The sequence below is a fragment of the Zonotrichia albicollis genome, chromosome W (genome assembly GCF_047830755.1).
Source record: "Zonotrichia albicollis isolate bZonAlb1 chromosome W, bZonAlb1.hap1, whole genome shotgun sequence".
Taxonomy (NCBI): Eukaryota; Metazoa; Chordata; class Aves; order Passeriformes; family Passerellidae; genus Zonotrichia; species Zonotrichia albicollis.
Genome location: NC_133859.1, coordinates 22,892,951 through 22,906,586, shown reverse-complemented (window position 1 = coordinate 22,906,586; position 13,636 = coordinate 22,892,951). Strand labels below are relative to the sequence as shown.

The 13,636-nt window shown below is 42.3% G+C and overlaps 1 protein-coding gene across 7 annotated transcripts in view; it reads left to right on the top strand.

The window, feature by feature from the left end:
• LOC141726970 (transportin-1-like) overlaps positions 1 to 13,636 on the top strand; it is a 183,391-nt gene that overhangs the window by 21,270 nt on the left and 148,485 nt on the right. For all 7 annotated transcript variants that reach the window (XR_012577926.1, XR_012577928.1, XR_012577927.1 and 4 more), the window contains 3 exons: positions 2,631 to 2,778; positions 2,987 to 3,100; positions 6,038 to 6,113. Coding sequence is in view for 4 of the 7 variants with exons in the window: in XM_074532124.1 (XP_074388225.1) it covers positions 2,996 to 3,100; positions 6,038 to 6,113 (181 nt within the window). In the remaining 3 variants the exon portion in view is untranslated. The remainder of the gene's footprint in view (positions 1 to 2,630; positions 2,779 to 2,986; positions 3,101 to 6,037; positions 6,114 to 13,636) is intronic.

The window sequence follows — 13,636 nt, the reverse complement described above, 5'->3', positions numbered from 1 at the left end:
AGTTGTTGCCTCTACCATGGTATGTAGCTCTTGCCTTGGAGTGTTCGTGGTAGTGGTCCAATGTAGTCAATTTGCCAGGCCTCACTATATCAGAAACCCAGCCATCACCCTCTATTCCAAGGATAATTTACAGAATCACAAATCAATAAGTTGGAAAAGACCTTTGAGATCATCGGGTCCAACCTATGACCTAACACCACCTTGTCAACTAGACCATGGGACTAAGTGCCATATCCAGTCTTTTCTTAAACATCTCCAGGGATGGTGACTGCCACCTCCCTGGGCAGCCCATTACAATGCCCAATCTATCTCAACCCTTTGTGCTGCACATTGGGCACCAAATAAGGCTGTCATGGCTTAGGAATGGTATTCCCCAATTAAGTTCTCGCACTGAGACTTTCCAAACCACACTGCTGCTGGCTTCCTCTCCCCTCTTCCCCCTGCAGGTGGCCAGAGAGGAGAATTAGAGGCACAAAAGTCAAAGGTCACAGGTTGAGATATGAACAATTTACCAGAAAAAACAATGAGATAAAAAACTGAAAAGTAACAGCAACAATGTTAATAATTAAAGTATGCAAAAAGGGAATGATTCACATGCAAAAATGTTCACCATAGACCCTGAGATAATGAACAATGGCTGACTGGTTCCCCATCCCACCATGCTTTGTTCTATTTGAAAGGGATGCCCTTCTCAAAAGTTGAGTCCCCTTTGCCTACCTCTAGCAATGATGTAAGGTGGTAATGAATAACAGAATGTCTTGGCCACACCCCCCTCATGCTGATCTTGGCTGGAACCTGCTTTGATTTCTATATATGTTGAGTAGCTCCCAGTGGTAAAGGATCCTGTATGTAGCCTAAGGAGGAACCTACCCTGGAGGATGATTGTCTAAAGCTTTTTGATGTTCCCACTAATAGTAGAGGCTCACATTCATACTCTGATTTGTAGGCTTTTTTCTCTTCCACTGCAAAAAGACCTTATTAAGATGCAAGTCTGGTCATGTTAATGGAAAGAAAACCTATGTCAGTTTTTCTTAGGTATGGATCCATGGCCTGCATCTCTTCCTGCTTTTTCCTGTTCTGTCTCTCAACCTTCCTTTCTGGTTCTTGTTTTCCATATTTAATCTTCTTTTTCTCAAGTGCACTTGGTTTCCTGATAAAATTTGACAGATGTAATTATTGTGTCATAATTTCTGAATAGTAACTTTTGAAGCTCTAATCAATTTCAACCAAATTTGATAGGGGTCCAAAAGTCAAAGATCGTTGAATTTCTACAGCCTGCCTGGCAAGGCAGCAGTCAAGGTAATGAGACCCAAATTAGCACTTCCTTGTGTTGCTGGACCTCACCTTTCATCTGTTCCATCTGTGCAAGCATCACTACAGAGAACTTTCCTGCTCATATGGTTGTGAGACATAAGCATAATTTTTAATGGCCTGAGTCTGGCTAACCTAGATTCTTTGCTTGACACTTTTCTGTACTAGAGGGACTGCTCACAAAAATTTCATATAAACCTTTGTGCCCATCCTTTCTTACTAACTGGTAAGCCTTTACTCACCCAGGAGACTTCTTAGCACCTAGAGATACTTGTCTCCGGGACACTTCTTAGTGCATGAGACTGGACAGCTGACTGTAACTTAAATATGGATTTAATTGAAAGCATTGGTGAGGTGAGATTAGGAACCACACAACATTACCAGGGCCACACTTAGGAACCACTAATGTTTCCTGTCCTCAGTGCCTCTGAACAATTGTTAAGGCTGTGATGTGCAGCATGTGTGTGACACTCATATTGAGTACTGTGCCACAGGAGAGCAAGCAGAAAGTTTTCACTGAAAGGGGAATGTTAGCAGGATGATTACAAACACAATGACTAAAAATAAGATTGTAAAACAATAAGTAATTACTGATTTTGATTTTCATATTTTAGACCAGTTTTAATCAGTGTATGTTCTTATTTTGCCCAGTAGCATATGTATGAGATATATATACACATATAATACGTACATAACACAAATGTATTTTAAATGTATTTTAAATCCCTCCAGGGATGGTGATTCTGCCACTTCCCTGGGCAGCCTGTTCCAATACTTGTCAACACTTTCTGTAAAGTTTTTTTTCCTAAAACCATTGTAGGTCCCTTCCAACTGAACTATTCTATTCTATATACACAAAATTTGCTAATTTTGACCTGAAATTTCCTCTGATATATTTTGACGCTAAGGATAAGATACACTAGGTATTCAAAGTATTTTCTTTCCCCCCTTCTTGTGTAGTTGGTCTTATTCCCTCTTTACACGTGACATTGAGAATTTATGAAATCTTTCCATCAATTAACTAAATCATGTGGAAGTAAAACAGACAGCAAAGCAGGTACCACGTTCTTAATTCTTCGGTCTGCATTCGCATCCCCACTTCGTCGTGGGCTGCAGCCTCCTAGGTCTCTGACAGGTATTGCGGGTGCGTGGCGGCAGCTGTCCCGAGGAGGCCGGGCGGAGGCTCTGCTTCACCCTTTGCTTGTTGGGGCTTCCGGAGCGTTCTCTCTGGTTTCGGGTGGTGGTGGGGAAGGGCTGTGGATGAGGTACCCCGTTTTCCCCCGCCCAGAATTGAGGGGCTCGCCTTTTGTCGCCCCCAGGCTCCTGACGGTGTGGAACGCACAGGGGAAAGGCTGACGGCGGCGCTGGCGGGCGGGGCGTGCGTGGCGCTAGGACCCAGGAGGACGCAAGGCAGCTCTTAGAGGGAGATTGCAAATTCGCCGTGACTCAGTCCGTGTACTGGAGCAGGTTAGTGCTGTCCTGTGGGGCCGGGCTTGGGCGAGAGCAGGCCGGGCATCATGCCGCCAGCCAGCTAGCTAGCGTGCTTGCTTGCTTCTCCCCTACCTTCTTTCTTTCCCCCCTCCCTTCCTTCCCCCCTCGCTTCCTTCCTTCCTTCCTTCCTTCCTGGGGCCTGCCGCTCCGCTAATCGCGCCCTCTTGTTTGATGTTTTTTTCAGCAAGCCAAGATGGAGTATGAGTGGAAGCCTGATGAACAGGGGCTTCTACAGATCCTGCAGCTGCTCAAGGAATCGCAATCTCCGGACACCACCACGCAGAGAGCCGTTCAACAAGTATCCTTGGTCAAGGCCTACACCACAGGCGGGCGGGCGGGCGGGCGGAGCAGGCAGAGCGGGGCTGCGGCCGTCCGGGCGACCGCTAGGGAGGCTGGGGACTCTGGGTAGGGGGCAGCGCGGCCACAGACCAGTGCTGTGGTAGGCAGGTAGCGGCCGGGCCTTTCCGGCGAGCCGCCACAGCGAACTCTGTGGGCTGAGCCTCCGCTTGAGCGGGTGGCCGTGGCGCGGCATTTGAACCGCTAAGGCGGCCTATGGGGCCGCAGGGCCGCCTTCCCTCGCCGAGAGCCCGGGCACCTGTTGCGAACCCCGAGCCAAGGTTCGGTGTTTTTTTTTTTTTTTTGTTTTTTTTTTTTTGGTTTTTGTTTTTTTTTTTTTTAATTTTTGAAACCCTGGCTCCTTTGTGGCTGCTTTGGTATCTTCTGCCTTTCCAGATTACTCCATGCTGGGCCGCTGCCAGCACCTAGCCCTTATTCTCAGCATATCCCACCGAGAAGGCCGGAGCGGGGGGTGGGGGGGGAGTCCTCTGCTCGCCAGGCAGAGTTGATGATGGGACGCGGGGTAGCTGTCGCCCCTACAGCAAAGCAGGGGTGAGCAGGGGCTTCCTAAACTAATCCAGGGTTAGGATTCACGGCAAAAGCCAGAGCTGGTGGGAGGAGCGTTCCTGGTGGAGCCGACTGCACGCTCTCCATGACCTGCTGGCTCTGACCGTGTTTTGCTGTGTTGTGAGGATGTTTCTGCCTAGAATCCTGAGCCTGAAATACTGTTCGTTACACTTCTTACATTTTACAGGAAGAGTGAAATCTACCCTATGTGGCTTGTGCAGCTTTGCAGTGCATTTTGCATTAGTGTTGTGGATTCTTGGTTTGTTGTTTGGGTGTGGAGTTGTTTGTTTCCCCCTCAGGTCTCTCTTGACTGTAGAAGTGATGAAATCGCAAGGTTTTAAGGACCAAAGACTGAAAGAGGAAAATTTCACATTAAGTCTAGTAGAAGCATAAGTCTTGAAAAATAAAGCTCTCATCTACTGTCTCCTGTTCCTTAAGCTAACTGTAGAGGTGCTTTAAAATATCTAGAAGTCCTGAAAGGATATCCTCCTATGAAGAATATGAGTTTAGCATCTTGATCTCTTTTTATTTAAGGCATTTGCTTGAAGGTCTTCACAAAAGGCAACAAAACATTTATGTAGGTAAGAATACGTATGTATGTTGTGTTAGGACTTTAGCTTGAAGCCAGATTTGCTTGACTTCTTGGCTTTTTCCTAGTAGATGTGGTCAAACCTTGGAAGGCTTCTGTTCTTACCTGAAAGGTGAAGGTCGATTTCACCTTGTTTTTGCAGCCGTGTTTCAGATTCCTAAGATGGTATTGAGTCCTATGAAAAATACTATACAGAAGTTGCTAAGTGTTCTTGTGGTAATCACATATTCTCTGAACAGAGAGAGACACAGCTCTCCCAGGATTTTCCTGAGAAGCTGTGAGAAAGACCAGAGAAAGAAATTAAAACAATTACTATCTCAATCTCTGCACCTGGCAGGCAATCTCTGTTTGTCAAAGATGTTTACAAGAAGGAGTTGTCCCTTTTTGACCAATAGGTGAGAGAAACTTCCTAAAGGCCAATCAGGTCTTAGGTCCACCATTGTTTCTATAAGAACTGTGAATTTCTAATAAAAAGTGCCTTTTCATGCCTTCTGTCGATGGAGTTTCTGTGTCACCTTTGTCTGTCCCCTATACCCCTTCGGTGATATGTTCTGATAATGCCCCAGATTTAAACAGGTGCTCTTTAGTATTTCAAATACAAAAGTGATTATAGCAGCAGTGATTATAATTTAGCTTTCATGTAAAATTGCATTTTAAAGGTCTGCTTCAAATAATGGCATCAGGCTATTGATCAGTGCAAGGCCCATCAATGTCAACATCATTATGTATGGTCAGGGTTTAGCAACTTTGAATATTTAGAGCTTTAGCTGTACAGCAAGTAAAATAAATGCTTATGAAGCAAATAATCCTACTAGTTCTAAAAATAATTTTTTTGCTAAATGTCTTCATTGTTTGCCATACTGATGATATCTAGTATATTTGGTAACTGCATGCTTATGACATAAAATATTGTTGAGCGTACTAGTAATTAATACCAGGGTGTGAGAACAAGATACAAGGAGAATGCCAGAATGCTGTTCTAGGCAAGCAGTGGCAGAATACTTAGAAATTTGAGGCAAAAGTAATAACAAATTTTAGAAAAACAGCTACGTACCTTCTAATTGTTCAGAAACATAATAATTCTTCTTGCAGTTGCCCCAGAGAACATAGTTAAGAGGTTGGTATTGCTAGTAAGATGCTTTTTCAGAGAGGTGTCTCTAGAAAATTGTTTTGTGTACAGCATTTTTTTTAAAGAGACCATGGATAAACTTGAACTTCTTTGTACAAATATCTGGGCATTTACAATGAAACAGCTTCTCGCAGTTGAAAGCTCAGACTGGCTAGTTAGCATCATAAAAATGTATATGACTAATATTAAAGTGACTAGCTTATAAAAATCATCATAGTTGTATTTTAATGCTGAAATGCTTTTATTTATTGTGGAGTAAAAAAAATGATGTCTTATGTGATTGTGCCTCAGTGGATTCCTTAGGTTTTGTTGACTTTTAAGTGCAAATTTTGAAATCTAAAACTGTGCAGAGGAATGTAGGGGATTTGGGGAGGGCAGGAATTTCTGCGTTCCTGGATTCTTTTCTCAGATTTCAGCATAACTAAAGAGCTACTGCTTCAGTATGAAAATTACAGAAATTGTTTTTAAAGTGTTCATAGCCTGTATGTTGTGAGTTTATAGTCATAGCATTTTTAAATGATGCAGTAGTACATAGCTCACTTAATCATAGTATTCAGAAAGCTATAAATGCTGTGTGTGAAGATTTTAATTTCCTTAACAGTTTTTCTCTTCAGAAACTAGAACAACTCAATCAGTATCCAGATTTCAACAACTACCTGATTTTTGTTCTTACAAAGCTGAAGTCTGAAGGTAAGTTCTTGGGATATTGACTGGTTTATTCTATTTTTTTAATCTAAAAAAAAAATATTTTATTTAGCTTGAAAGAAAAAGGAAACTGATTTTTATACTCAGTGTGCTGGTGGGTTGATCTCCATAGTCATGTAGAAGAATTTTTTATCCTCTTGGGAATCTTTGTGGAAAAAGAACTGATAACATGGTGCTTGTAGTTTCAGTCTTGAAAGAGATACCATTCTAAAATTCCAATGAAATCTTAAAAAAAAATGTGGGAGCATCATACTTCTATCAGACTACAGTGAAACTGTGGAATGACTTTGCATGTCATGGTGATGAATCATGACTATACACATTATAAAACATGCTGCTAAATCCAGTTGTGATTGTGATCTCCCTAGTAATCAATCTATTAAATATTTAGAAGATTACTGTTGCAGCTGCTTGCTCAATTTCCATCTCTCCCCCACACTCCTGGGAGGAGAATCAAAAGTAAAACTTATATTTTGAGATAAGAACAGTTTAATAATTGAAAATAAAGTAAAATACAGTAATAATGGTAAATTATAATAATAATGATAACAAAAAGGGAGAAACAAGTGATGCACAATGCAATTGCTCACCATCTGCTGACTGATGCCAGACCCCCCTTCCCGAACCCAGATCTGCCACCCTTCTGGGTAACTCCCACCAATTTATATACTGGGCATGACATTCTGTGGTGTGGAATATCCCTTTGGTCAGTTTGGGTTACCTGTCCCAGCTGTGCTCCCTCCCAGTTTCTTTTGTGAACCTCCTCACTTGCAGAACACGAGACAAGAAAAAATTCCTTGACTTAGGATAAACATGAGTTAGCAAAAAATGAAAACATCAGCATGTTATCAACACCATTCTCATTCTAAATCCAAAGCACAGCACTGTAACAGCTACTGAGAATAAATTAACTCTACCCTATCTGAAACCACATAATCACATCCTAGAGTTGTCCAAATATAATGTCTATAGAATCTTCATTCTGAAGCCTTAATTCTAAAAATAATGTAGTTTCTTACTGTTGGCTTGTTTTTATGGACGTTTGTACAAACTGTTTATGGCATAGTGTAGCCTCTCCCAGTTGGAAAATTCAGGCAATTCCTTGGTAATGATCAGTAATGACTATCTACACTCAGGGCAGATCTTTTAATAACCTCCCTAGAAACCTTTTTCTTAACTCTAAACATGGTGTGGACTGCACTGAGGAGACCTGGCAGATGTAGCAGCAAGAACATGCTTTACTTAACATCCAAAGGGAATTCAAAATTCCCCAAAATTGATGTAACAGGCCTGAAGGAGGAAAAGGGGGTAAAGTCTGGGGAAAATCATCCTCCCCTGTTCCCCCCAGAGGATGGGTACAATTATTAATGGACTCCCAAAGGTAGCACCCAAGGCCAGGGCAGGAGAGCAACACTGAATACACATCCCAATTGATCTTCATTGCACTTGATGTTTTCACGTCATAAACTGATATCCTACGGTACAGCAACAAAGCAATCCTGATCCCTCTCCCTGCTCTGAAAAAGAGCACCATAAGGAGCATATATGAGAACAGACACAGGATTCGGCACCACACCCACATAAACAGACCAAACAACATTGTGACCAATAGCTCCACACCTAATACATCAAATGGTTAGATCAAATTAGTTTCCAACCTTCTCTTGTCAGATCTGTTGTTATCTCAAGCCTTTGTGCTGCACATTGGGCACCAAATAAAGCTGTCATGCCTTAGGAATGGTACTCTCCAATTTAGTGCTCCCACTGTGTCATGAATTGAATGAGTGTTTTAATATTGGTTAAAGAATCACTGGCAAAAGTATCAGTAAAAACAGGTTTAAAATAAAAGCAAAAGCACAACAACCTTCATTGGCAAGGTTCATTCTACTAACTAGATGATTAGGGCACACAGAGGAAAAGCAAACAAAAAAAAATCCAGTCAATCAATCCGAACTGAAATAAATCCAAAATTATCAGGGTGGGGTGGGGGACAGATGAAAGGATAAAAAGGGTAAGGATAAAAACTAATATGGCCTAAAGGGCCAACAGCACTTAAACTTAACAGTTCTTAAACTTATCAGTACTTATCCTAACTTAAACTTGACAGAACCTTAACAGCATTTAACTTAATTTATAACTTAAACAATTTAACAAAGGATTCATATAGGATTTACTGTAGCACAACAGTAACTTTCTTACAGGCATAATTTACAAATCCAAAGTACTTGAGAATCTCAGAGAACAGCGTTTCCTCCGCATTTGCTATAGCATATGGACACAGATATAAAGAGTCTTGTCCTAGGTTGATAAGGAAGTGAGTTTTTTGGGAGGTTGTGGTCAAACCAATCAGTGCTCAGATTTGAATATTGGTACCTGATGTGGCCACTGAAGACATGGATATGCCTCTGAGAACACAGGGGGTTTAAAAGCAGAGAACTCTCCGGGGAACTCTCTCTTGGTTCCAGGTTGGTGAAAGAGGTCAGGCCTCCACAGCCCAGACACGGGTTGGGTGGGGGAGGGGAAGCCATGCGGCCCGGTGAGGTAGGCCAGAGCCTTGGACAGAGAAGGGGTGTGAAGGCCCCTGCGGGATGGAAGGGTGTAGGAGCACTGAGAGGCATTGAGCAGCTCCCCGCCCCCCCCCCCCCCCCGCCGGGATAAAGAGAAAGGGAGAGAGCCTGTGCCTGTGCTTGTGCCACCTTGAAATTTGATATCTTGTGCTGGCAGCACTGCTGAAGGAGAAAGGGGGGGGGGGCATGCTGCGAGAAGGTGCCCGGCTGCCATGGGAGTTCTGGGCAGGCAGAGCCTGATATTTTAACCCTTTTCTTGGATAGTGAAAACTTTACTAAACACTACTCCTCCTTGATTTGAACGAGAAGAGAGACAGACATGAAATAGAAGGAAATGGGCAAGTGTCGTGAAGGTCTGAGCAAGTGAAGGATGTCAGAAGAAGATGGGGAAGAATCCTAGGTGGGAGGAGATGATGGAGTGGCCTTTGGCTGGACTTTTCTTGCATAGCCATAGACCGAACCAATTTCTTGTAACACAGAGACTGCATTTAGGAGGAGGCAATGGCTTGAGCCAAGAGAGTGACCTGCTGCAGTGATGCCAAGTGCAGGAGTGGAGAGAACAGAGAAAGATGAGGAGGGTGTGCTGGTGCCCTCTGTCTTCAGGGAAGATCTCTGTTCTCAAGACCCTCAGCCCCAGGGGGAGTGAAAATGGGAGGGACCTTTGTCCCAAAAGTGAGAAACTGTTGCTTTTTTGGTACTTGGCAAAGCAACCTTAAAGGGAACCCTATAAGCAGTTTTGGTCCATGAATGGTGGTGAGAGCACTGTACATGGAAGAAAGGAAGGAAGATGTCATGATGGCAAATGTTCTCCGGGTGGTGCCATGTGTGACATGGAAACACAAGAGGTTTCAACTGTGTTTCCTGGAGAAGCCTATAGTACAAGAGGGACTCCTCTCTCCTTGATGAACTGAGAGTTGGTTATCTGAGGGATGGTAACTTGACTGAGAATCTAAGATTTTGTCTCACTGTGCTTGAGTGGAAACTGGGGGGGGGGGAAGGAGGAATGTTTCAGAAGTTTTTTCATTCTGAATTTTGTGTGTGTTCCTTTTATTATAGTTGTAGGTTAATAAAGTGTTTCTTTCTTTATTTCTAAGTTTGAGCCTGCTCTGCTCTATTCCTGGTCACATCTCACAGCAGCCGTTAAGGAGAATATATTTTCATGGGGGTACTGGCACTGCGCCAGCATCAAACCATGACAAGTCTGTACAAGGTGTCTGTGAAAAATTCCTCTCAAAGGTAGTGAAACAGTCACTTCAGATGCCTTTGCATCTTCTCAATGGCAAAGGGTCAAGCCTTGAGGAGTGGGGGGTATCAGCCTGTCACTATCGAGTAAGAAAGAGGCACGGACTCCAAGCAGGCTGGTTTGCACAACAACAGCTTTAATGCGAAAAACTCTTCTCTTTTATGGACAGTTCAGATACATTCCACTTGATTGGCTAATTAATAAAAGCACTTTTCTCCCAAACAATCCTTGATGAGAACAGAAAAACAGAGAATAGGAAAACACCTGCAGGTTGTTTATAATAACAAGTTATCATCCTTTCTCTACAACTCCCTAAAAGTCTCACAAGTCCGCTGTGAGAAAACTTATCTCGTTTTCTTGCTCTCTGACCAGGCTGTCACATCCACATCAGCCCAGAATTTAATGTTGTTTGGCAATCCTCCGAGAATAGCAAACTTAAGAGTTTACTGTGTCTCAGAGGACTCATTCAGGGAGGTTGCTGGTTGCAGCTGCTGTGGGCCAAGAGAGCTCAAAGGGTCTTATTTTGGACTGCTGTTGCAAGAGAGGGCTTTGGCCATAATTTTTCATCCTGGCCACACTTCAGGTCCTGCCATTGGGACACAACAACCCCCTGCAGCACTACAGGCTTGGGAAGAGTGGCTGGAAAGTGGCCCTGTGGAAAAGGACCTGGAGGTGCTGATTGACAGTGGCTGAACTTGAGCCAGCAGTGTGCCCAGGTGGTCAAGAAAGTAAATTGAATCCTTGCTTGTATCAGAAATAGTGTGGCCAGCAGGACCAGGGCAGTGATTGTTCCCCTTTACTTGGCACTGGTGAGGCTGCACCTCGAGTACTGTGTTCAGTTTTGGGCTCCTCACAACAAGAAAGACATTGAGGTTCTGGAGCATGTCCAGAGAAGGACAATGGAGCAGGGGAAGGGTATGGAGCACAAGTTTGAAGAGGAGCAGCTGAGGGAACTCACGGGGCTCAGCCTGGGGAAAAGGATGCTCAGGAGAGACCTTATCACTCTCTACAGCTACCTGAAAGGAAGTTGAAGCCAGGTGGGGATTGGCCTCTTCTCCCAGTTAACATGTGACTGGAGAAGAGGAAATAGCCTCAAGTTGCACCAGGGGAGGTTTAAGTTGGGTATTAGGGAAAATTTCTGCTATGAAAGGGTTGTCAAGCCCTGACATAGGCTTCCCAAGACAGTGATGGAGTCACCATCCTTGGAGGGATTTGAAAGCTCTGTGGATGTGGCACTTGAAAACATGGTTTGGTGGTGGACTTGGCAGTACTGGGTTAATGGTTAGACTTGATGATTTTAAAGGTCCTTTCCATCCTAAATGATTCTGTGATTCTGTGTCTAACTGTGGCTGCTAAAAATAATGCTTTCATTGTGGCTTGCAAGGGCTGTAAATAGTGTGTAAATGAAAGGAAAATGCCTTTGGCTTACTTCCTGGCCAGACGCAACATTAATTCTGAATAACTGCTTATGGAGGACTGGATTACTTGGATATGAGCATACCTATCAGTGGATTATAAATATGCAAGGAAATAATAATTTGACATATTAAATTAGTGTAATAATAATTGGAGAGATTTTACCTTTAATTCAGAGAGCATTTCAGGTGAACCTGAGACTGATCAAGAGTTCAAGTAAGAATGTCCTCCTTTAGGATATTCTCCACCTGACCTTTGTTATTGACATCTTCAAAATTTTAAGCAAAATGATAAAATTACTTTATTTTACTTCCTAAGTAATAATAATAGTGATAATAATACTTGTCACATCTCATAACCACATTCTGTAGTTGACAGAGGTATGTCTGCTCATCTAGTTTTTGCTTTTTTTATTTAAAATTGTAAATCTGTTCTCCTAGTAAAGTTTTTGGCCCTTGAAATGCAGTGCCCTGCAAGAACTTTTATTTTTACATTGTTTAGAAGTTGGTAGGTATTTAAAACCTGTAGTATAGGCAAAGTTATGGAAGTCTTAAATATATATGCATTGGGTGGATTCCTAGTTTATGAAGTTACTGAATTCTATGTAAGAGCGATGCTTGTAAATCAATATTTATAGTTACAGAGAATGAAAATTAGTGCTTCTTTAGGAAGTGTCTTGGTTTGAAAAGACAGGTGTCTGCTAAGGAAGGCAGGAGCCTTCCTTGAAATGGAAAATGTAAACTCCCTCCCTCGGAATTATTGTAATTTTTAAATTAAGGGGCTTTCAGGCAAAGATATGGGAATAGGAATAACAGTTCTTTACTAGGAAAATTAAAACCGCAAATGCAATAGTACAAACAAGAAAACAAACCACTGACAGAGTCAGAATACAACCTGACACCCTGTTGGTCAGGGTGTTGGTAGCAGTCCAATTAAATGGTGGCTGCAGTCCTCCTGGAGTGACAAATGTGGTTCTGTTGAAGCAGTGATCCTGTAGGAGGGTGTAGTTTTTCTCTGAAGGTTCAGTGGTGCTGTAGATGGGCTTGGTCTTCCTCTGGAAATCCAGTAGAGAAGAAAGCTGCTTCTCTGGGGAATCCAGTGGGAAAAGGCTCCCTGTGGTGTTCCAAATCTCTGATTACATCCAGATAGGAATGCTTGGCTCCTCCCTCTGGGCAGAGTTTCTTCCAATGGGATGATGTAATTTTATCAGTCATGCAGTGACACTCAATGGTCCATTAACCGAAGATATCTCTCCAGAGGGAGGATTGGTTGTGGAAGAGATCAAGAAACTGCCCAATTAAGAGAAGATAACTGCCCCACCTCTAACAGATAGGAATAGAATACACACCCCCATTTCCAACCCAAGACAGGAAGACTGAAATATATTTTTAAATCTTGTTCTAATACTTGTATACAGCATTCTGGTTTTGGAACTCATAATCAGTTGATTAAAATAAATTTTAACAATAACCCCTCTTTTTAAAAGTGCCATTTTTGTTCAACTAGCAACGGTTGCACTCAAAGGTATTTTTAATGGCCCTCAGTCAGTCATCATGGGTATGATAAGAGTCCTTGTGTTATGATGCACTAACTTGGTTTTAAAATATTTTATATTTGAAAGTTATATCTCTTATTTTTCTTATATTGCTTTGGGGATGTTAATAGTTTTGAAGGCCTATAATAGATCTGTGTGTAAACTGTAACTCGGTGCAAATGAACTTTAAACATCCTTACTTTTTGCCAAAATCAGGGCTTCTCTTGTGGTTTGGGCTGAGGTAGAGTTAATTTTTTTCACAGTGGCCGATATGGGACTGTGTTTTAGATTTGTACTGGAAACGATGATAACACAGGGATGTTTTAGTTACTGCTGAGCAGGGCTTACACAGAGCCAAGGCCTTTTCTGCTTCTCACGCCAACCCACCAGTAGGTAGGCTGGGGGTGCACAACTGACCAAAAGCTAAAATGCTGATTAAAATTATCTGTATAGGCTGATTTGGATTGTTGTAAACTTTAAATTTAAATTTTCTTTTATTATAAACTAATCCTTTATATGTAGAACATCCACATCTCACTTTCAGCATGCTTCAGAAATAATACCAAGTTACTTATGCCCTTGGTTGAAGAACTAAACATGAATCTGCTCACAAGTGAACTCTAAAACTAAAAAAACTTTGCTATATAAATTCATGGTTGTATTTGGAAGGAGGGATAAGGAAATAAAGATTAATATTTATCACTGTAAGCTTTGATCTTGTTGCATTGTTCTGCAAATCTACTTTATC